Source organism: Cavia porcellus, unplaced genomic scaffold (genome assembly GCF_034190915.1).
Source record: "Cavia porcellus strain 051 isolate PalLab524CR breed Dunkin Hartley unplaced genomic scaffold, mCavPor4.1 scaffold_1, whole genome shotgun sequence".
Classification (NCBI taxonomy): Eukaryota; Metazoa; Chordata; class Mammalia; order Rodentia; family Caviidae; genus Cavia; species Cavia porcellus.
Window position 1 is genome coordinate 18,113,335 of NW_026947484.1, and position 23,654 is coordinate 18,136,988.

Below are 23,654 nucleotides of genomic sequence, written 5' to 3' on the forward strand. Positions count from 1 at the left end.
TAAACATTTTTTCAAAATGACTACATTTGTGATGCTTAACTTATTTGCATTTAGGTGATTGAATTGAGGTAATACAAAGAAGTGTTTTTATAAACAGACTATCACTATGTATAATCCTTTTTAAAAAATATGTTAGTTGGTAATTTTAAGGATATATAACGTTTCACATTCATCATAGGGAATTGTACTTGTACACCACACAGCTTGACTATTTTCCATTTCCCTACCCTCCTTTCAATCCCTCTTCTCCTCCTTATTTACAGAAGCTGTGTTTCTATTTTTTTCTTCTTTTCTCATGTGTCCCCCCCCCCTTCCCTGTCACATTTGAACATTTACTTCCTATTTCACGGTATCTATTATACATTTTTGAGTCTCACACCAGAGAAATAATATATTTACACAGATGTGTCTGGTTTATTTCACTTAAGAGTATGATCTAAAAGGTCATTCATTTAGTTAGAAATAGCTCCAGCTTATCCTTCTCTATGGTAGAATAATACTCTGTTGTATTAAAAAAAAACCCAACATTTTCTTTGTCCACTTATTGGTTGGTGGGCATTTGGGCTGTTTCCAAGATTTAGCTCTTACAAACTGTGCTGCTGTAAACATGAGTATGCATATATCATGGTGGTATGAATGATGCTTTTAATTCTTCAGGAAGATACCAAGAAGTGGGATGGTGTGATTATATGGAACCTCTAGTTCTAGTTTTTTGAGGAATCTCCACACTGCTTCCCACAGCGGTGGCACCAGTCTGCACTGCCACCAACAGTGTGGGTAGGGTTCTTTTTCCCTCACAGCCTGCCAGCATTTGTTATTGGTTGATGTCTTTCTAGGGTAAGATGGAGTCTCAGTGTTTTTTAATTTGCATTTCTTGAATGATCAATGATCTTGAACATTTCAAAGTATATTTTTTTGCTATTTCTACTTCTTCATCTGAGAAATGTCTGTTAGTCTGAGATTCCCACCCTTGGATTGGGTCTTTAAATTGGTGGGGGGCTTGGTTTTTTTTTTTCAAATTATTTGTAAGTTCTAGATGGTAGTCCTTTGTCTGAGGAACCCCTAGCAAAAATTTTTTCCCACACAGTGCATTGTTTCTTCACTCTATTGGTGGTTTCTCCTGGTGTGCAAAAGCTTTTTAATAAGATGAGATACCAGTTGTTGATTCTTTGTGGTAGTTTCTGTGAGATTGGTATTTTGTTCATAAAGTCTTTGCCTATACCAAATGTTTTCAACAGTTGTGCATATTCAGTGTTCCTGCAGATTTAATGTTTCTGTTTTAATATTTTCATCTTTGATCCACTTTTTATTTTAGTTTGGTGCGTGGTGAATAATCCGGGTCTAGTTTAATGTTTGGCATGTGGAAAGCCAGTTTTTCCAGTACCATTTATGAAAGAGGCTTTCTTCCAGTGAATGTGTTTTGACCCTTTTGTCAAAGATAAGGTGGCTGAGTATGTCTGGAGTTTCTGCATCATCTGGTCTTGTTCCACTGATCCTTGGATCTATTTCTTTGTCAGTACCAAAACTGGGATTCTGTATGCGTTACTTATCCTTAAGTCAAATTCTTTCTTCTTGATTGAGAAGTTTTCTGCCATTTTTTGTGTGACTAGGGTTTTTTTGGTGGCTGTTGTTGTTTGTGCTATCTTCTGTATTTTCATTGACTCAGATCAATCTTATGTTACTCTTTGTATCAACTAGCTGCTGTCATACTGATTTTTCATGGTCCTTCGCTATTTATAATAGATCTTTCTTTTCATGATTGCTGACTGCAATCCTGTCTTCTATGTCTGATATTCTGCCCTCAGGTTTGCTCATTCTGCTGTGTGTTCTTTCCATGGGAAATTTAATCTCCTGGATACCAGTTTGAATCTTGTTTCATGGATTCCATTTCTTTACTATGTTGGGCAATCATAGTTTCCATCATTTTCCCAGCTTCTCTGTTTTTTAAAAATCTGTATCTGCTCAAGAATTACTAACCATGTTTTTCATTGTGATTACCATCTGTGCAGTTATCTGAGAAATCATTTCTGATTTCATTTTTTCTAGAGCCTCATTCTTCTGGTATTTGTGCTGTTACCATTTCAAAGTCCAAGTAGCTGTGCTACCCAGGGAGAAATGGAAAAGGGGCTGGGGGAAAAACAGAAATAGAATAAGAGATTGAAAGCAAGGGTGGAAGTTAGAAAAAGATTATGGGAACTTTGGGAAACTGAAAAGAGGGAAAGAGGAGGAAGAAATAAAAACAATGACAGAGCTCAATAACAACAGAGGCATAAACAGTGTTCACACTTATATAAAAACAAAAACCCGATCAAGGAAAAAGCCCCCCAGAAAAGAAAAAAACAAGTCTAGTCATGTCTCTGCTGACACTGATAGAATGGATACATGGAGCCCATACCAGTGTTAATTAATCCCAACCAGCCGTTTTGTAGGCTTCTTATGGGCCGTGGGTAATCCTAGCAAGCCTGTGCCTCAGTTCCAGTGAGGTGTAAGCTAGTTTCTGGCTGTGACGTTGGAACCTGATTTGTTCAGCCTGAAATACCTTTGTGCCTCCTGCCAGCTTAAATTTACCTCTTTGTCCTCCTACAGACTTGAACTGTATTCCATCTCATCCAGATACTGGGACCCGCTAGATGGAACCAGCTCTCAGCTGCCCTAAGTTCCAGGCTCGGTTGGCCTCTCTCCAAAGTGGCTACTGGCCAATCTCCCTCTCCAAGGGGTCATCTGAAATCAAATAATGCACCACTACTGCAGTCCTCTCTGCAATGTACTACATTCCACTGGTGTGCTTTTCCTTGGTGGCCTTGGGTCACCAGTAGTCACCACGCACCTGCATGTTTGAGCAGCTGCCCTCTGACGCATGAGTCAGGACTTAAGGAGAAAGTGCCACTCGCTACATCCTCCTACAGTTTTATTTCTTCACTCTTGCTGTGAGCGTCTGCTCTCACTTCAGATCTTTGCTGAGTCCCAATATTATAATCCCAATGGTAGTTCCTTGGGATGTTGTAGTTGAAATATTATACACTGTAATCTAATTATTGTAATCCTTCTTCCAGACCACCTCATAATCTGGAAAGTTGTATTTGTAATCCCATAGAAACGACATTACTATTCCAGCCAGTTAATTCCAATCTGCCACTTCCAGTGCAAGCCATGGTGAGAGTAAAGATACTAAGACATATTCAAAGTTATGGGCAGCCAGCCAAGGGGTGCTAAGTTTGATCCATGTGAGGATATTCGGACAAAGACCTTGGTCCAAGGCCTCTTGCAGAATGTATTATTTTGTGAAGAAGGGGGGCTATAGTTCAAAGTTGAGTGATAGTGAGGATGTTGGGAATTATCTAAGTAACCTGAGTTGGCTAGTCAGGTAGGGAGAAAAAGAAAAACATCTTTGCAATATGCAAGGACCAGTCTGCATAATTCAATTTGTATAACATTTGAATAGTTTTAGGAGGCTGTCACTTTGGTTCTGAAATGTAAATTTTTGTGCCCTTGGGAGTCATAGCTTCTTAATTTGAGGCTCCTACTCAGCTGACCTTCCTGGAGTTGAGTGGCCCTGTTGTATTCAGCCATTTAATGGGAAACACAATGCGAGGAAACATGAAAGCATCGGTTGGCCTTAAAGATTATATATGAGTGCCTCAGTGCCTCTGTTAGCCTTATTTGCATTGCCTGTGGCCAATTGAAAGGAGAAGGAAATACCAGCTAGCTTTGGACACATTAATTAGTGCATGGAAACAAGACTTCATTTGTCTAGTGTTAAAGCAGTTGTTTTGCACTTAAGGAGAGCCGTGCAAATTGTCCTCTACACCAGGGTTCTACTTTCTGCTTCTCTTCTTCATGTTGCCAAATTGCAGTGTGTGGACACCAAATCTTGCAGAGCCTGTTTCTCTGCTTGTTCACCGCTACATCATCTTCCTGGAAGTTTGTGAATTTTTCTTTATTTGTCTTTTTGAGACAAGGTTTCACTATGCAGTTGAGGCTGGCCTTGTACTCACTTTGTAGCCCAGGCTGGCCTTGGACTTGCAAGGATTCTCCTGCCTCAGCCTCCCAAATGCTGGGATTATAGGCATGTGCCACTACACCCGGCTATGAATTTTCTACATCAAGCAGTTTTTCAATTTTCTGGTTACTGACTGGATGCTAGTTTAGTTCTGGCAGCAACTGCCAGAGTTGGTGCCTATTCAGCAGGTGAAGGACTCATTACCACAAGACTGACCCCTCATACCTTTGGATGCTAATCACGAGAAATTGGTCCCCAGTTGGTTCATATATCTCTCTGAAGTGACAACAAATAGGGTTTTCCCATATGGATCTCTTTTAGCTTGACAATTTGGTGTAATTAACTTAAGGAATCATTTAATTCACAGTTGTCAGTTTATTATAAATGATGCAGATGAACAGCCAAATGAAGGATACATGAGTTGAGGACTGGGTTGCTTTCTATTATAGGAGTTTTTGTTCCTGTGGAGTGGGGATGCGCCACTCTGTCTGGCGTGTTGTTTAGGGCTTTAATGGAAGTTCTGTGACAGAGTTGGTTAAATCATTGGCCATTAGTGATTAGCTAAGTCTGTGTCTTTCCCTTCTCAGAGGTCAAGAAGTAGGGCTAAAAATTTCAGTTTTCTACATGATGTAGACAGTTCTTTTAGCATCCAGCCTCTGTCCTCCAAGTCTCACTTCCGGCGTGGTTGAAAGGAGCTTATTATGAATAATAAAGGACTCTGGTATCATCCTATCACTCAGAGTTCCAAGGATATTAGGAGCTTTGTGCCTGGAACCAAGCATAAAGTGCAAATATATCATTGTACATCATATTACAGAAGTACCTTGGGTAACAGATGCTTTTGTTTGTTAACAGTTTGGTTCAAAAACAGAAGAGACTGACAGAATTTTGTTCTTATTTGTGAACTCTGCATGGGATATTGAAAACAACCATGCCTGTCATTCCCTCAACAGCACGAACATGGCCTTCTTTTAAGTTGATGAACTGAGGCAACACTGTGTAATGCAGTCATGCATCCTGCAGTCTTGTTGAACTGTGGATTAGGTCTGATAGTTTTGTGATTATTTACTTATGATTTTTCTGTGTACATGATTCTATTTTCTGTGAATATGGTTTTGTGAAGGTCAAAATATAAGTATGCAAAAATGATTTTTTTGTTTGTTTGTTTTAGATAGGGTCTTGCTATACAGTTCAGGCTGGTCTTTAACTTATACGTAGCCCAGGCTGGCCTTCAACTGTGGCAGTTCTCCTGCCTCAGCCTCTCAGTGCTGGGATTACAGATATGTGCTACCATTCTGTGATAGAGAATAGAGAGAATAGATCAACATCATTCTCCTGAGGTAAGATACATCTATTGTTTACAATTCTGATTTCATAGATGTAGCAAGATTATTTGTTTTGAAAATACCAGTTTTTTGTACAAAAACTTTGAGTGGCTCTTGATGACTTTTATGACAAAAGTTCATATCCTCTGTATTGCTCTTCAGAATATTACATAACATATTTTTTAAAGAACAAATCCTATCAAGGTGAACAAAGCCAGGGTTGAATCCTGACTTCTTATCAGCTGAGCATGAGCAAATACGGAGCTATTTCTTGTAAGAGAGCTGGAGCTTTAACTTTGGTTTCTTGTAGATTTAGTTTCTTTGAACATATATACAATAGCTGCTTTGGTGTCTTGTTTATTAAGGCTAACAGCGAGATTGTCACCAGGACAGTTGCTACTGTCTACTTATTTTGATATGTGTTAGACTTCACTGATTATTTGCATGCCTCATAATTTTGTGTTGTTGACTGGACCTTTTAGATGAAATTTAATAGCAACTCAAAATTACATCCTTTTTCCATGGGTTCTTATATTATGATGAGTGTTCGAGCTGGATTATTTTAGTAAGTGTATTTCTTCTCACAGGGCAGTCTCTGACCTTGTTTCTCAGAAGGTGTATCCCTGGGCATGTATTGCTGTCCTTAAAGCTGGACCACAGATTGGTAGGGTCTACTCTGTTTCTTTCCCTTCTTCCCTGGTCAAGTTTGTACCTGCTTTACACCAGCAGTTACTCTTCACTAATTACCCAGGTGATTATGACTTTGGACAAAGCTACGGCCCTCAAAGTGTTCCATGGTGCGATACAGGTAGAAGAGACCCTTTCATAGGGGCTGTACCAAGGGCCTGTCCTATAGATCTGTCATGAGTCTAGGGCATTGTTCTTCAGTATCATTTTCCTGCTTTTCTGTTAAATTTCTGACTGGTTTGTTTATTTCTGTTTCATACTATCAGGGGGCCATCTGTGTCATGTTAAGTGCTCCTCACCCTTGTCTGTAGTTTTCAACAGTCCATTAGGCATAGACTTCTCCATTTTCTGTTTCAAATAAAGTCACTCATAGAACTTGTTTGTAACTTGTCGCTCTGGGCTGTGTAGAACCTCCCTGCCATAGAGAGGGGCCAGGGACAATGTAGTTTAGTTGTATGTTCTATGATTTGTATGCTAGGCATGCAACTAGATGTAACTGCTGATCTTTGTTGAGATTTTTTTTTTGCCTGGGTAAAATATCTGCTTCAAAAGTGACCTGAAGCAAAGGTGATCTGTGCCCGTTGGTCTTGGCCATCTGTGCCTGGTGTAGAGCTCTTGCTGCTGAGTGGGAATAAGTGAAAGAAAGCGTTCTTCAGATTTCTGGGGCATACTTGCCTGGAATAGAATTTTCAAAACTGAGGGGTAGTACATGAAAAATGCTTGCTCCTTGCCCTTTCTGGGACAAAATCATATTTCCAAATTAGGACTTGGACCAGACAAGTTACTGTATTCCTACTGCTGAGCTCTTTCTTCACACTTTTTTTTTTTTTTTTTTAAGACAGTTTCATTATGTAGTTCAGGCTGGCCTTGAACTCACGGCATTTTCAGCCTCCCAACTATTGAGATTACAACCACCATGCCCAACATTGCTTTGCAGTTTGATTTGTGTAATTCAACAAATATTGTGAACCCTGTGGAACATGAAATTTATGTGTTTTTGGACTCCAATTTCTTGTGACCACGTAGAGTGTGAATGGGCTCACTGGTGAGAGTAGAGGGTGTTTGGCAGTGACAGCTGCTGGATCACAAGAGGGGAGAATGTGGTGTATTTTCAAAGTACTTGGCATTTTTAGTACAGTGGGATGCAGAAGAATAGAAAATGGGTACATTTTTGGTCTCCGTGATTTTATTCCCTTTCTTCCTGCCTTGCTCCCTCCTTGACTACTGAAGTGTTTGTGGATATTTAGGGTTGGGTGGAAAGACTGCCTGTTTACAGTAAGATGTGGAATCTTTTCAGAGTAATTCCACTGATAATAAATATGGTAAAATGAGTTCTTTAAAAGCCATTAGAACTTCACAGAGACCAGTATTCAAACTCCCACCTGATTGAGAAAATAGTTCATTTGCTTAACATGAAGAATTTTTCGTTAAAATTATTTTTAGATGATTTTGAATTAATATCTTTCTTTTTCTTTTTTTTTAGATTCTTGTTGAAATCTGTTAATACTACATTTTGAAGTTATGAATAACCACGCATTTTCCAAACCATCTACCATGAAGCTAAAACAGACCATCAACCCTATTCTTTTATATTTCATACATTTTATTATATCACTTTACACTATTTTAACGTATATTCCATTTTATTTTTTGTCTGAGTCAAGACAAGAGAAATCAAACCAAATTAAAGCAAAGCCTGTGAACTCAAAACCTGATTCTGCATACAGATCTATTAATAGTTTGGATGGTTTGGCGTCAGTATTGTACCCTGGATGTGATACACTAGATAAAGTTTTTATGTACGCAAAAAACAAATTCAAAGACAAAAGACTCTTGGGAACACGTGAAATTTTAAACGAGGAAGATGAAGTACAACCAAATGGAAAAATTTTTAAAAAGGTAAGATGATCTTTTCATTGGCTTCGAATTCCCTCAGTAAATGTGCTCTTATCATTGGTGATAAGGGACATGCACAGCCTTCATTGGCTGGAGTTTGCCGATGTTGCAGAAGACAAACCTGAAGGATGCTGGACAATACCCTTTGGAAACAGCAGCACCCATGCAGTGTCAGAAGGATAACGCAAAATACCCCCTAGTGTGGAGCTTTTCTGAATTTGAATGTCTCTCGGCTTGCAGTACAACATCTAGGGTAATTTTAATTCCCAGAAGCATCTTGATGCTTGAGATGGCTCCAAGTTTGAAGGTGTAGTCTGCTGCTTCTGATTTTTGTGTCCTTTTTAAGACTTGAAGTAATTCCATGAGTTAATGTTTAATTAAGGAGTACAGCATTGAGGGGTTAGGTAATTACCCCAAAATACTTCAGCTTCCAACTTGTGAACTGAGACAAAACCAGGGCTCTGGCTCTAGAACTCATAGTCTTTAACTATAATCAGAGCTTGTAGAGTTCTTGTGATGTTTGGATGTGGGTGTGTGTGTCTGTATGTATATGCAAGGGTACCTGTGCATAATCTTCTTACAACTACTTGTGATGCCTAATGTAAATGCTTTGGCTTTTACTATAGTGTTACTATTATCTAAGGTATTTGACAACATTGTTCAGTAATAATATCAATGGAGTAGTGTTGTACTATAACGAGTAGTTAAGTGTAAGAATGGCAAGAAAAGTAATTATGAACTTACATGTGTGAGTTTCTTATGACTAGTTTTTGAATCTCTGGTAGGTAAAAGATGAAGTAAATGTAGAAGCATTATAGTGATCTGTAGCTGGTTAATAATTTCCTTAGGTTATAGGTTTATTTGGCAAAATTGTTTTCCTCTTATCTAACTCCTTATTTTTCTACTGTAAATTTGTACTTTAGCATTATAGTAACTGACTGTGCATCTCAATTTCTTTCCTTGAGGGATGCTTGAAAAACTTGAAATAATCACAACTATGGAATGAAAAACTAAGCGCGCCTTGTTAGTAGAAAGTCAAGGAGGAGGGTGTTGCTTAACATCATTAATGGCTCATTAATTTTTCTATTTTCTGTACAATTTGCCATTTTTTTCTAAACATAAAGGAGAGGACAAATAAGTAGATGTGAGTAATTTATGTAAAGTAAAGAACATTATAATTCACCAACATAATCACTACATTTCCTCATTTTTGTATAGATTGACCTTATATCTTGTTTTGCTTGGAATTGCCTTCATTTATGCCAGTTGTTCTGATGTTAATAGTACCCAAACAACTCTGATTTGAATAGAGTTATGTAGTTACTTTGCTTTTTTGGGAATATTTTCTTTTTTTCTTAGAAAAAAAATGAATTTTTTCAATTCAGTTAAGTTGGTAGTGATATAATTTATATAAAAATTTTAGATATCTAAGCTGGATATGTGGTTTGGTTAATGTATACCTCTCCTGTGGGTTTTTCTTCCAAACTTGTTCCTCTCCCTTCTATCCTATTTGTAAAAGATACATCGTATACTATCAGGAACCTGGCCAAGAGTCCTGATTGCCTGTGTTAAGGGTACAGGAAACAAGAGGCAAATAAGAAGCAGAGCCAAATTTAGTAATACATGATGAGTGACTGGGAAGACCATGTCTCCTAATGGGCCAAGAGAGCAACACTTCAAGAGAACTACTATTTATTGGGTGTATACTTGTAGGTGAGGCTAGCAAAAGATTCAAAGTTGGCTTAAGACTCAGTGGGCAAGTGTAATCTTGGGATGACTCAAGAGGACAGAGATGATCTTATGCTAAATAGGATCTTGCCGTGGAGTGCTTTTTAAATTTAGTAGTTTTGGAGAGAATGAGAATAACTCCATCCCTAGAGTTAATGGAAAATCTCAAATAGGTGTACCAATAATCCCAAGCCTCTATTTTATCCCTTAGGGGAATATGCAGAATTAGCCATTGTGAATTTGTGGTCCCCAACAACGTACCAGTTGCTCAAGCCAGAAAGTTAAGATGTCTATTTATTTACTTACAGTAAAGTGCAGAGAGAAAAGTTGAATGAAGCTAGGTGTCTTTGTTGAAAAAGACAGGACAATGTATAATTTTGAGATAGTTCTATTCCAAATCGTGAAACATAAAAGGCATTTGAAGAGGTTTGATTCAGCTACCTGAAAATTTGATCTTAATTAAACCATCATCATACAGTCTTGAATGGTTAAGTATTTGTGTGCTTTTATTTTGTAATGTTCTGTATCAGTGTTACTATCAGTGTTTTATTGTTTTTTTTTTTTTTAGGTAAGAGATCCTGAAAAAAACTATAAATTATGAGTCAGGCAGTCATGCTGAGTCATAACACTGGTATTCATGTGTGTGTTACACATACCAGATAATGAACGTATAGCCAACTAAGTGTCAGAGAGGAATGATCTGAGAGTCATCTTAACCCTCAGGGCATAAAACTGGGTCCAGCGGGCCCCTTACTTATTTTTCTACTATAAATTTGTACTTTAGCATTATAGTAACTGGCTGTGCATCTCAATTCCTTTCCTTGAGGGATGCAGGAAGCAATGTATGGGTTTCACTACTTGGTTTGCCAGAAATGTGCACATGTGCAAAAGTGGCAAAATGGGCTTTGGACTCACCTTTATGTACCATCTAACTGCTTTTGCGTGTTATCCAAACATCAAAGAGGATCCTGTAAATTCACACCATTCCAGGATTTGTTTTTTAAAGTTAAAAATCAGTATCTGGCAGAAGTAGTTCAGTACAATGACATACGAAAAACCAGATTTGCATGTTTTTAGATGTCAGAAGTGAGTCATCAGCTTACTCATGCATGGATGATGAAGATGATCCATTATGGTAGAATACATGTTTCATAACGGAACAGTGGGTGGGAAGGTAATGATGATGCAGCTGATGGTGATGATGATTTTGATTAGGCCATGTGAGCCTAGGTTCCTGTGACAGTAAATGGAGCCAGAATTGACTGATATCAACAGAGGGAATGATTCAGATGACAAAACAGCAATGTGAGTGCATGTTTGACTAGTTGAAATGTAGCAAAATGGAACCAAGTGGCATAATCCAATTTTAGAGCTAAGTCCAAAAATACAGCAAGAGTCTTGGCAGCAGTGAAACATATTGGACAGAATGCCAGCAGTGCCATTTGTGTTGGAAATTGTAACAGACAGAATGCTAGAAGGTGTTATGAAATACACAAAGGCTGAAATGCAAGTAAAATATTCTGTATGCTTCAGTAGTCACATTTAAATCTATTATGACACCTCACTAACTGAACTGAAAGTGTTCATAGGTTTGCTGTACTTAGCAAGGATTTCTCATAATGATCACAGGAATGTAAAAAACTACAGAAAAGTGATGGGTCAAAATATGACATAAAAATATATGACCTTGTAGTTGTGAAGACATTTGCTTTCAGTTTGGACATTTATCTTGAAACTGAGTCATCAGGCCCTTATCGTATACAGTAATAACCAAATGATGGTGCTCCCATCTCCCAAAGTATACAGAATGACATGTGACAGTTGGTTTACCAGTTTTTAAATGATGTTACATTTGGAGTAGAGGAACTGTGTGCAGGAACAAAGCAGAAATGCACATGAAAGAGAATTGTATAGTACAATCTTTGGATTTCAGAAGGATATAATGCTGGCCTTATATATGGCAAAGAAAACTTAGACTGCTGATGTCAACTTTTCGCCATGATGGAGAAATATTGATGGGGAAACCTGGACAAAGTGGAAGCCTGAGATGGAGATATTATTGCAGAGTTATGCAGCAATATGATGTCACCTGAAACACATTGTAGACACATTGTAGACAAAGCAGGAAGAAAAGAGAGTTGACAAGACTGCCAAATAGGAAAGGAAGCTAACTAACCACATGTGCTATCAGTGAACAAGACGCATGCGTGGAACATGCAGTTGTCGTGTGAAGACTGCCTTGGGTGTGGCAGTTGAGGCAAAACTTGTTTTTGTGGGTGAGTTCTATTGGAATTTTTATTGTATTTCATGTAGGAATTTATTCCTTGTGTTATTTTTTTAGGTTTTGTAAGGAAGTACACAGTGGATGTGAAAATGCTGATGTTTATTCTAAATGACAATACATACTAAGAACTGAATAATTTATTTTATTGACATTTTGTATTCCTGTTAGCTACACACCATATAATGCAGTAAGGACCTCTTGACAATACAGCAAGACCACTGAGCTGTCAAGTATGTCCTACAGAAAGGCCAGGAAAGCAGAACACATATGCTGTTAGTATAAGTGATGTGTGTGTGTGGAGCATGCGCTTGTCATGTGTGCAGACTGCCTCAGGTGTAGGTGTGGTAACTGGAATAAAGATTATTGTTTGTGGAGTGTTGTTGATATTTTCATTGTAATTCTTATGGCAGTTTGTTTTTGATGTTCCTTTTTATTCTCTGTATACCAAAAAGCAGTTGATATTGAAAATCTTAATGCTTTTTATAAACAATAAATATTGAAAACTCAGTATTTTATTTTCATGCTTTTTTCCCTGTTAAGAACTCACTGTTTAATAAATCTCAAAATTAAAATTAATAATTCATCAATAGAAATATTCTAAATACTCCTTGGTAATAAAAAAATAGTCTTATGTGCTGAGGATTAATCCCTTCTAAGTTTACAGTGAGGGAACTGCTTAAAGATTCTGGACTTTAATTTACGTAAGTCAGCTGCCAGGAAAGTCAAACCTATTTGAAGTCATGCTTAGGGCTCAGGTGAGAATAGGTAAGAGATGGAAGACCAAGGACATAAGTGATTTACTGGTGATCAGAACAAAAGAAGTTAGGATGGTTAAGTATTCAGAAGCACATGACTTTTATCTTTTTTTAAACAAGTGTTTTGAAAGATGAGACTGCTAGAGGGGGAGAGAGAGGAGCCTCCTTTGGGCTTAGAGTGAATTGAAGTGGTAAATTTTCCATTCCAAGTGTTTAGCAAAGGATCTCCCTGAGTGTCTTTAAGAGTCAAGGAACAAGACAGGTTGGTTATTCTTGAGAGATAATAAAGATGTTAACAGATTAGATAATGTGAAGAAATAAAGCGAATTGGTGATCAAGGAAAGCCTGTGGAGTAAATTGCAGTTAAATTGAGGCCTAGACAAAAAGAAAGAACTAGCTTTTTGGAGATGTGGATAAAGAAATGTCTGGGTTATGATATGTTGCAGGAGAGTAGGACAGGCATGAACTCAGTTGAGATATTTAAGTGGTAATTGAAGAAGGTACCTGTCTTACTCTAGCTCAGCCTGTCTGAACTGCAAAAGAGTAAAGTTATGTTTCTAGTGACTGAGTCAGGGGAGAGGGTTTTACCGAGATTTAATGCTTTAGCTTCCTCAGAGCTCACCCGGCCATGGAGAGGTGGACTGGTCCCTGGAAAGGGATGTCTGGCACTTGTATGAGTTAGGGTAAGATAGACCAGGATGAAAGGAGTGGAGGTAGAAGAAATGGCTGGATTGAGGTCAATTTTATAGATATAGTTGATGAACTTGTGAATGGATTTAGAAGTAAGTTGTGACAGTGAATGTCATGGGGAGTTCCTCCTATTTTGAAGTTTGGGGTCATCTGATCACCTGGAAGGACAAAAGGGAGATAAGATTTCCAAGCTACATCCCAGTGTGAGAAGGTGAATATCCTAGGGAAATGTAGTGAGATTGTAGAATAGGTTTACCTTTGGTACCAGGTTTAATAGGGTTAGGTATTTTTATACAGCAGTGTTTAACAGTATAAACTGAAATTTGAGTTTAATACTGATTGGGGTAACTACAGGTACAAAGTGACAAAGTTTGGACTAGAAACTACAACACAAGCCCAACTAAAATTACAGAGCAAACACGATCTTTTAAATGTAAATTTTTATGAAAAGGTAATCAGTGCTTTAAATATGAGTAAAACTCAGATTTTACCTTACATTTTATTTTTATATAACATGAGGAGATCTTAACACTTGGATTGAGTTTATGTGTGATTTCTTTGCCACATGGTGGCCTCATTGCATTAGTTTGCATATTTGGATTGTGTCTCTAATCCCTTTTTAGAACGTACATATTCTCCGACGTTTATAAGCCATCATTTAGCTTTTAGCATCTGGAAGGCACTCATTCTTGTATTTGGAGTGTGCAATTTTTACTAATTGTAATGCAGTTCCTGTGCACTTTGGCCCAGTTCTCTTCTGTCTTCTCACCCCCACAGAGCTCCTTTTGAAGTCTTGGAGCTCCTCCAGCTGAGCATTTCATGGGGGTGCAGAGCAAAGTGAGAGTTTGGGACCATTATAGTTAAATATTATCCTAAGTACAAGTGCTTTGTTTATCAAAGAATTTATTTCTTAAACCTGTCACACTGTCTTAATATATTTGATGCTATAGTATACGAAGTTATACTCAAATATTTCAAGGAAAGAGACACTATGGTAACTACTATTATGTCAGGTTATCTGGTGGTAAAACACTATGTTACTTAAATTGTTCTGTTCTGACCTGTGTTGTTATGTTGTTATGTCCGCTTTTATCTCAATCTCTCCTTTTTTTAAAAATTAATTTTTTAAATTATTTTTTAAGGGAAAAATAAATTTTAAAATAGCAGGATATATTATAGTAATCCACTTTGATTTCCTGTTAACTTGATTTGAAGCCCTGTATTGCTCTCACCACCTTGTTTTGACTGATTTTATTCTATTGTGTTTTGTTTGATAGTGTCAAGTTTGAGGGTATAGACAACTACTTTGAAGGCAATAAGATTCACTATGATGCCCATTCTGGTTTGATTATTATCTTCTTTTGAAGTCCTGTAAAGTCTCCAATGTTTAGGTTTTATTGGTTTTGTTCTGTACTGTTTTGTTCAGTTTTATTATACCTGATGATATAGGCAACTCTTTTTAAGATAGCAAGAGGCATTATCATAACCATTGTTGATCACCTTGTATTCTGTTTTTACATCATGTACTATGTTCATCCTTTTGTTTTAACTGACTTTGTTTTGTCACATTTGGTTTTATTCTCTTCAAAGAAAAGTAATAAGAACTGTGGGAATAATAAAACTCAAAATGTGTAATTGTTATTTTAAAAAAGAGAGGAAAAGAAGTGCTCTAACTGCATGTATATTTAAGTGTATAAGATAGATAATCATATTAATTGAGTTTTTGTTGGATCACTGAACAGAACTGTTTGCAGTCTCACTGTTTGAATGTCCACTTTGTATGCTTTAATTTTGTAACTTGAACAACTATTTTTAAGATGACAACATGTAATCTATTAGCTAGTAGTTTTTTACTGTTTATTTTTTTGAAATTCTGTACTTGTACCCTTTTACTGTTTTGTTTTTTTTTTTTTTCTCTTTAAGTAAAAAAAAAATAATAAAAAAAAAATCTGTCACCAACTAGGACAGTAGAGGGCAGCATTCATCTTTCTATTTTATCTTCATCCAGCCTCTTCTAGAAATCTCTTGAGTGTTGTGCTTGCATTGTTAAAAATGAATATGGCTAGGTTTTAGTGTTTGAAACATGTTTAACAGCGCAGCCATGTTTGTAACTGTGTGGTTTTTCAGAGTTTGCTTCTTATCCAGGCTGTGTGTAATACAGGGTTTGTGGCCTCATGTAAATTGAATAAAATTGCCAAAGCCCCCCACTCAACCCAAAAAACAGCTTTAAAAGGTTACTACTAACAGAAATGTGATGCTACCTGAACTTCTTATAAATTTAGACCAAATGTTAAAAGCCCACAGCTACCATGAATATTTAAGGATTAAACCAGAGGGACTCTGAATAATATAACTAGTCCCTTGGGTTGTACAATTACTTGTCTACTTTCTTTTTTTTCTTGGTACCAAGAATCCTCCTGCCTTGAGCTTGCCAGTCAGGTACTTTGCCGGTGAGCTGATCCTCGGCTACTTTCTTATCTGGATTCACATATAACAGTTTTAATTGAATGGTCATAGTCACTACTTTTAGGTTGGTAGCAGGGCCAGTTTAGTTTCTCTTTATGAACTGTATTGTACCATTTGGGGTTGAAATCCAAAATTTTCTAAGTAGAAGGGAAGTGAAATGTTACAGTAATGGTTGTGCAAGGCAAAGTTTAAATTGGTACCTAAATTATTTAAATACAGGAAATCTCTAAGTGAATTATTAGTATATGACCATTTAACGAGGAAGTTGACCTTTAAGAGCTTGTCAAACAATGTTTTTGAAAACCAAAAATAAGGATTTAGATTTAGCATAGTTTGAGTTGTCATAGAAGACATCACAAATTAATTAAAAAGTTTTTTTTTACTTGAAACAGTTTATAGCTGTTTGAGCAAAAAGTTTTATGTAAATGTAACTTTATCATAAAATTAGGGACATATTTTGATTTTCTATATTTTGCTTATATTAAGAGCTGTTTGTGCTTTTTGGATTCTGTCAGGTTATTCTTGGACACTATAATTGGCTTTCCTATGAGGATGTCTTTGTGCAAGCCTCTAATTTTGGAAATGGCTTACAGATGTTGGGTCAGAAGCCTAAGACCAACATCGCCATCTTCTGTGAGACCAGGGCCGAGTGGATGATTGCTGCCCAGGCGTGTTTCATGTATAATTTCCAGCGTAAGTAGCTTTCTTATCTTCTGCAAGAGTGGGATTCTATCATTGGGGGAGAAATTGTACTTTTACAAGTAATATTCCTTGTAATTGTTTAAAATTTGATTTTAGTTGTCATCTTGCATCTAGTTGGTAGAGAATTGTTAGGGCTTGGAATTTTTGGTCTGCCATCTCTTAGAAAAGGTACCAGTTGTGGAACAAGTCGTATGAGTCAGATGTAGTGAGGGAGCTTGAATCTGTAGGAGAGGATTTTCTGGGGTCAGACGTACATTTAGGGGTTATTGCCCTGCTACCATCTCTCTTGAGTCTCCTTTTGAAGTTAATGGCACTTCTGTGAGTAGCAGCAGTGGACCTCTAGAACATGGTGGACTTCAGAGTTGTAGGTTACATGATTGCGAATCTGACTGTTGTAGTGATGTGAAACAAGTCCGCTATGTAGTCCCTGCCAGCCTAGAGCTCAGAGTGACCCCCTGCCCTGGCTCTCGAGTGCTGAGATTGCAGGCATGCCCCCAGCATTTTGCAGTCTGTCTGTAATGCAATCCTGAAAGTTTAGTTCGGAGGCTTTGGTGCCAAAATGGGACAGTAAATGGGGATGTTGTCTTCTGTGGATGGAAAAGAAGAGCACTTGCACCAGATTTCTTGCTGTCATTTCTTCCCATGTTTCTTCCTTTTTTATTTTGGTACTCAGGACTGCTCCCTTGCAAGGCAGGCACTTATGCCACTGAGCTAAATCTCCAGCCCTCCATGTTTCTTTTTAATGAAGCACTGCCTTTTTATTTTTCCCTCCCAGGTTTGAGTTTACATTGGTTCTTTGAGAAAATTTATAAAATAATTATTATGGTTTTCAAAGTCACTTGATACTTTTTTTCTACTGAGGCAGAAAGTAAATAAAAATTCATGTTTTTTTATTTTGTATAATTTCAACATTTTAAAAAATGTTTTCTTTTAGATTTTTTTTCTACTTTAGAATAAGCAGTGCACCTAAGACTGACCTTCAGTGCGCCGTCTTGCTGGTGTTTGTCCTTCATATTTTAGTATAAGTAACCAACAGTTAAGATTTTGAAATTGTAGAAATCAGTTACAGTTCCTTCGCATTGTGTTAGTCCCAGAGTAACATCTGAGGTTAACAAATAAACATTTAAGTATCTTCACCTTAAAATACTAGAAATCCTGGGAAAATTTGGGGAGAATGTGTATTATAATTAATGTATTAAACTAATTTTAGAAAACTACACTCTCATGAACTTTGAATTAACAGTTTAAAGTTCAGAATATTTCTTTATGATCTATACCCACTTGTAGAGGTATTAATTACTTTTGATAGCCCGTGAAGTGTTTCAGTATCTGACTTGAGTTTCTTTTCCGTGCAGTTGTTACATTATATGCTACCCTAGGAGGACCAGCCATTGTTCATGGATTAAATGAAACAGAGGTGACTAATATTATCACCAGTAAAGAACTTCTACAAACAAAGTTAAAGGTAAGGACTATAATTCATAGCTGTCTGATACCTGAGAGTTTTTACTGTGATGAACTTCATTACTGATAGTTTTGACATATATTTCATTTATATTAATGTTTCACATATATTCATATTCAGACAAACGAGAATTAATTTTAACATTTTTAAAAATTAATTAAGTAATTCTTGTTTTTTTGAGTCTTGCTGGCTAGTCCAGGCTGACCTCAAAGTCCTAGCAGCTTTCCTGCCTCATCCTCCCAAATGCTGGGATAGCAGACATGCATCATCATGCCCAACACATTTTAAAATTTTGAAATAAAGATTTACTCAGTTGCATAAGCTGCCCTGGAGTTTGCCATCCTCCTTCCTGAGCTTCCCAAACACCTGAGATTCAGGTGTGTGCCACTACACCTGGTAACACACCTGATAGATTTACAGATTGTGAGAATCAGGTGTGTGCCACTACACCTGGCACTACACCTGATAGATTTACAGATTGTTAATATGCCAGCATCTAAACTGAAGGGTTCTTTTGCTTTTATTTTACTCATCTATTTTCTAGTTTATTTTACATAAATTTTTTTTTCTAAGCAACTCTCTCTGAAAGCAGTAATATGTGGGATTTTTTCTGTTTCTTAACGTCTTCAGTGAATTCACTCCTCTGTGTTCTTGCTTCCTGAAAACATGAGAGTGGTTTAGGGAGTCTAACCTTCATGCCCACTTTATAAATCAGTAATTTTTTGATTAGGATGTTATGACAGAATAAGGATATACAGCAGATGAATGCTGTGAAAGATTAAGTTAAAAATCAGACCAAAATTTCTACATCTAGTGAAAATGATCTTTACATCAGTGTATCCTTCGCTCTTGCCATTTTGAGTGAAGAAATTAAAAGTCGATGTATGATGAAGTGAATGCCAAACTATTCACCAAATCATTTGATGAATAAGAAATGTGATAATACTTGTTTTTCCAGGATATAGTTTCGTTGGTCCCACGCTTGCGTCACATCATCACTGTGGATGGGAAGCCACCAACCTGGTCCGAGTTCCCCAAGGGCGTTGTAGTGCACACCATGGCTACAGTGCAGGCCCTGGGAACCAAGGCCAGCACGGGTATGTCACATCTCCCTTGTCGCTTACGAACACCCCCTGTATGGCTCCAGTGATTTGACCCTGAAATTGTCAGTTGTCTAGACTCAGTTGGGGAAGTGATTCTAGGATTACTTTTATCCAACCTTTCAGAAAAGAACTTAAGGAAAAATACCAGCATTAACTTATTAATGTGTTAAAAGTATATTATTTATTTAAAAGTAACTTAAAATTCTTTTTTCTTTAATAATATTTTGTTCTGTTTCATTGTTTATAATATTTTTGGATAGTTTAGTTTTATAAATGATGCCACTAAAATTACCCACGAGAATTACTAGAAGTATTATCAGGTAATATTACCTGGATCTTGAGCCCTTCTTTTCCTTCCTGTTCCAACCATTAGCTGTTCCAGGGGAGACACCTTTTTATCCTCCAGTTAGCACACCTAGGAATGATGACCCTGGAAATTAGGACTGTCACGTAAGCATTAGAGTATATAGATGCTTGGAGATACTGCAGAAGTGGCTGGGATGCTGGGAGTGTATTTCCTCTGTAGCTGGAATCTTGGGGGTTAATGGTGGTTAATGGATGTAGACACTCATTTTATTGAGAGCCAAAGTTGTGCTGACTTTGCTGGTGTAACTGGCGTCATGTTAATTTTGGTTACGTTGAACTCTCCGTGCTGGTGGCGCACTGAAAGATTGATAGCTTGTGAGCAGCAGCATGTACAAACCTAGTACTCTAGAATTAAGTTTGGAGTTAAGAGACTTGGCAGCTAGAAACAGGTTTTGTTACAACTGGAAGTGAGATCACTGGTGGCCTCAAGCCACCAGTGACTGGTCACAGTAGAAGGAAGAAAACATGCCATGTGTGATTAATGGAAGTCAGGATGAGGGGACCTGGGTGAGTCATGGGCAGGACTGGGTGTATGAAAAGGTCAAATGACAGTTTGTAAAGGACCACCGTACTTAGCAGATGTCATCCTAGAAAGGGCAGTGTTCTAGAACTGGTGGGAAGGGTGCTCCAGGTTAAAGGAATGAATACAGATTCAGAAGTAAGGACTTGAATGAAAACAGTTCACAAGAATTCTGCCCGAACAGGTCAGAGAGAAAGGGTACATTTTCTTGGAAGCATGTTTAAAGAACTTTTCGACCAAGTTCACATGTAGGGTAGTTCTGTGATTCAGCGAGAGTCTTTGTCTTTCTGCTGCGCCACCTCTTTAGCACATTGCCTACTGTCCACGAAGCTTTAGTCTTAGGACTGCAAGTAGGTGACAGCATCCTTTGATTGGGCCCTGAGGGTATCACATGAACTTAACCACTGTGAAGCAGCACTTTGTAGCAGCCATCCAGAAACCCTAGGCTGAGCCTCTTTTATTTCTTAGTTGAATTTCTAGGAGAGCCTTTTGTCTGTAGTTCTTATATTGCCACACAGCAGCCAGTTCTCCTCGTCATAGACGAGGATGTGTTCTGTTCAAGGCGAACAGTGTTTTTTCCCAGTCCGGAACCCTGCGTGTGGTCCTGTGTGTTCCGCCACCCTCATCTACTGTCATTCTTTTCTTGCCTGCTCACTCCTACCTCTGTCCTTGCTGGTCTTCACATAAGCCACACGTATGCCACACCCATTCCTAGCTGAGGGCCTTCATACTTTCTCTTACACAAGGAATACTTTCTGCCTGATCCCTGCTTTTCATGGTTTTCTCTTTCACTTTATTCCCGTCTTTGCAAATATAACTCCATAGATAGTCTTTTCCGTCTACATAACACCTCTATCATCTTCTCACCTTGTTTTTATTTTTCTTCGTGGTTTGTATTCTGTCATGGTCTTCACTGTCTGTCCCAGAAGAATGTGGATCCCTTATGTGTTGACTACTTTTGAATAATTTTGTTGACTTTACACATAAACGAATATAAACATATTGGTGACATGGCTAAATTATTCAGAAACTTTTTTTGTTCTTTAATACAGAAAATGAACCTCAGAGCAAACCATTGCCCTCAGATATTGCTGTAATCATGTACACAAGTGGGTCCACGGGAATTCCCAAAGGAGTCATGATCTCGCACAGTAACATCATTGCTGGAATAACTGGGATGGCGAGAAGGATTCCAAAACTGGGGTATGTATGCCTTAGTAAAATAACACTGAGCAGTTTAGTTATCCACTGTTATGACGTGAACAATTGTGTCGTTTCCATGGTTTATGGTTGTTATTCCTTCAGAGTCTGTTTGTATTAGACACTTTCTTTAAAAAGGACATTAAAGTTAATTACAGAATAGTTGCAAGTTACATTTACCTTTTTAAAAGCGCAAATTCTTGCAGAATTCCTTAAATTATTTTAATCAGTTGGAATTGTCTTACATGTGTAGTTGTTTTTATGGCTAAATACAGATCAGGTGAACAATAACAATCTATCTCACAAATCTTTTATTGAGCCTTCTGTATTTCTACTCTCTTGATTGTTTTTCAGGCAGATTCCAGTGGTGTCAGGGAGGGTATAATGGAGTAGAAAGAGACTGCTGGAGATCAGCAGATAGAAATGTAAGGGATCATAAAGGATAACTGATCTGGTACAGTGGGTAGATATTTTTGATGTTTTACTTACAGAAATTAGATACGTGCACAAACACAGTTGTAGATTGAATTTGGGGATAGAGAAAGAAACTTCTCTTATATATGCATACCATATGCTTAGAAAAATGCTAAGAGTACTTAGTTATCTTCTGGTTTTGCCACAGTTGTCCTTCATATTTTAGGGATAAAGTGGTTCTTAAAATGTGCACACATACATAACTTACATATTAAGATACCATAATTCAGCCAACTCCCAAAGCAGGCTTCTCTCAAGTAAAGTTTCTGGCAGGTTCTAGAACTTGTGGGTTCTGAGTTTTTCTGGTTGGTGACCCCTTAGTTCTAAAGACTATGTCTCTGTTATGACTTGTGTCTGTGTGTCCCTCGCAGTCTCATGCAGTTGTCACTGGAGCTTTTTCAAAGGTGACCAAATCTAGACTGTGTGATTGACGCATGGTGCAATGCTAGGATTAAGGGCGGATGATTACTAAGTCAGTCCTCTAATTGACTTGGCACCACCCTGGTCCCTATAGCCTGGATACAATATAAAAGACAAAGAGGGGCTTGTCTTGCCCCTGTTGCTTTGCTATCTTCTACCTTCCATGAACTGTTTCTCCTCTGCAACGCCTGTCTGCCATACCACCCTTCCTTGCAGTCAACTGATTATGAACTGCAAACTGAGCTAAATCACCTTTGTCCTTTTAAGAACTTCATGTGTCAGGTATTTTTTTCTCAGCAACTAGAGAAACTGAGAAATTCTCCTTAAATGATTTATTTTTTTGTTTGGTACCGGGGATCGAACTCATGACCGCACACTTGCAAGAAGGCACTTATGCTCCTGAGCTAAATCCCCAGCCCTCTTAAATGATTTCTTTTGCATTTTGAAAGTACTGTTTCCCAGAATACTCATCATCTCAGTGTTGGATTGAGCTGTAGTTCCTGCTGATATCCCCAGGATCTCTCTGTCTCTTTTTCTCTCCTGGCCAAGAGGGAGCCTGGTCGGTGTCTTGAGGGACCCTTCATGTGTCACCAAATTTGTTCCAGGTAACAGTCATTTTGGTAGGGAACTTAGCTGACCTTTGCTTCTCGTATCACTCTTTTTTTTTTTTAGAGAGGAAGATGTCTACATTGGGTATTTGCCCCTGGCTCATGTTTTAGAATTAAGTGCTGAGCTTGTCTGTCTTTCTCATGGATGCCGCATCGGCTACTCTTCACCGCAGACTTTAGCAGATCAGGTACATAAACGTCTGTGACTTAAAATATTAAAGAAACTATCGTGAACACTTTATCTTTTTCTGTCAGTGGACAGTATTTTAAGGATAACAGTTAATTTAAAAATCAGCTCTTTTAAGTGATTGTTGTACTACAACTACATTAAATGATAAATTTATAATGTGCTCTTTCTAAGAATTCCATTGGATTTTAAAAATAAAGGTCACATTAGTGCCTTGGCGCATGCTGTAATTATAGCCACTCAGGAGGTTGAGGTAGGAAGATTGCAGATTTGAGACTAGCTTGGGCAACTTAGGATGCTGTGTCAAAATAAAAAATCAGAACTGAGGTTGTAGCTCAGTACAAGGCCCTGTTTCAGTCCCCAGTACTACAAAAGAAAAAAACAACTTCAAATTTTATGTGGATCATTTTTTCTATTTTACAGTCTTCAAAAATAAAAAAAGGAAGCAAAGGGGATACATCCATGTTGAAACCAACACTGATGGCAGCTGTTCCGGTGAGAAACGATCATTATTTAAGACTGAGTACTAAGGAGGTGTCAGTAACCACACTTGTCAAGGCAATCTCTAGAGGATCTATCCAATATTGATTATTGACACCACCTTAAGCTTTATAGGGTTTATTCATTCTTGCTTTGTCTTTTTATTAACACTCAACTGAGCTTTAACTTTCATATAGTGTTAGCTCCTTTGTCTAAACAGCTTCTTGTTAAAATCATTTTCATGATGCAGTAATTGTTTGCTGATGAGAAGAAACTTGAAGCCCAGCAGGAGATAAGA

General features: G+C 37.7%; 1 protein-coding gene across 2 annotated transcripts in view; it reads left to right on the forward strand.

Moving 5' to 3' along the window:
- The window catches only part of Acsl3 (acyl-CoA synthetase long chain family member 3), a 57,282-nt gene that overhangs the window by 19,638 nt on the left and 13,990 nt on the right, over window positions 1-23,654 (forward strand). For both annotated transcript variants that reach the window (XM_003463986.5, XM_005001029.4), the window contains 7 exons: window positions 7,496-7,911; window positions 16,347-16,524; window positions 17,889-17,998; window positions 18,957-19,095; window positions 21,040-21,190; window positions 22,754-22,877; window positions 23,300-23,371. In XM_003463986.5, the coding sequence (XP_003464034.1) occupies window positions 7,534-7,911; window positions 16,347-16,524; window positions 17,889-17,998; window positions 18,957-19,095; window positions 21,040-21,190; window positions 22,754-22,877; window positions 23,300-23,371 (1,152 nt within the window). In that variant the 5' untranslated portion in view covers window positions 7,496-7,533. The remainder of the gene's footprint in view (window positions 1-7,495; window positions 7,912-16,346; window positions 16,525-17,888; window positions 17,999-18,956; window positions 19,096-21,039; window positions 21,191-22,753; window positions 22,878-23,299; window positions 23,372-23,654) is intronic.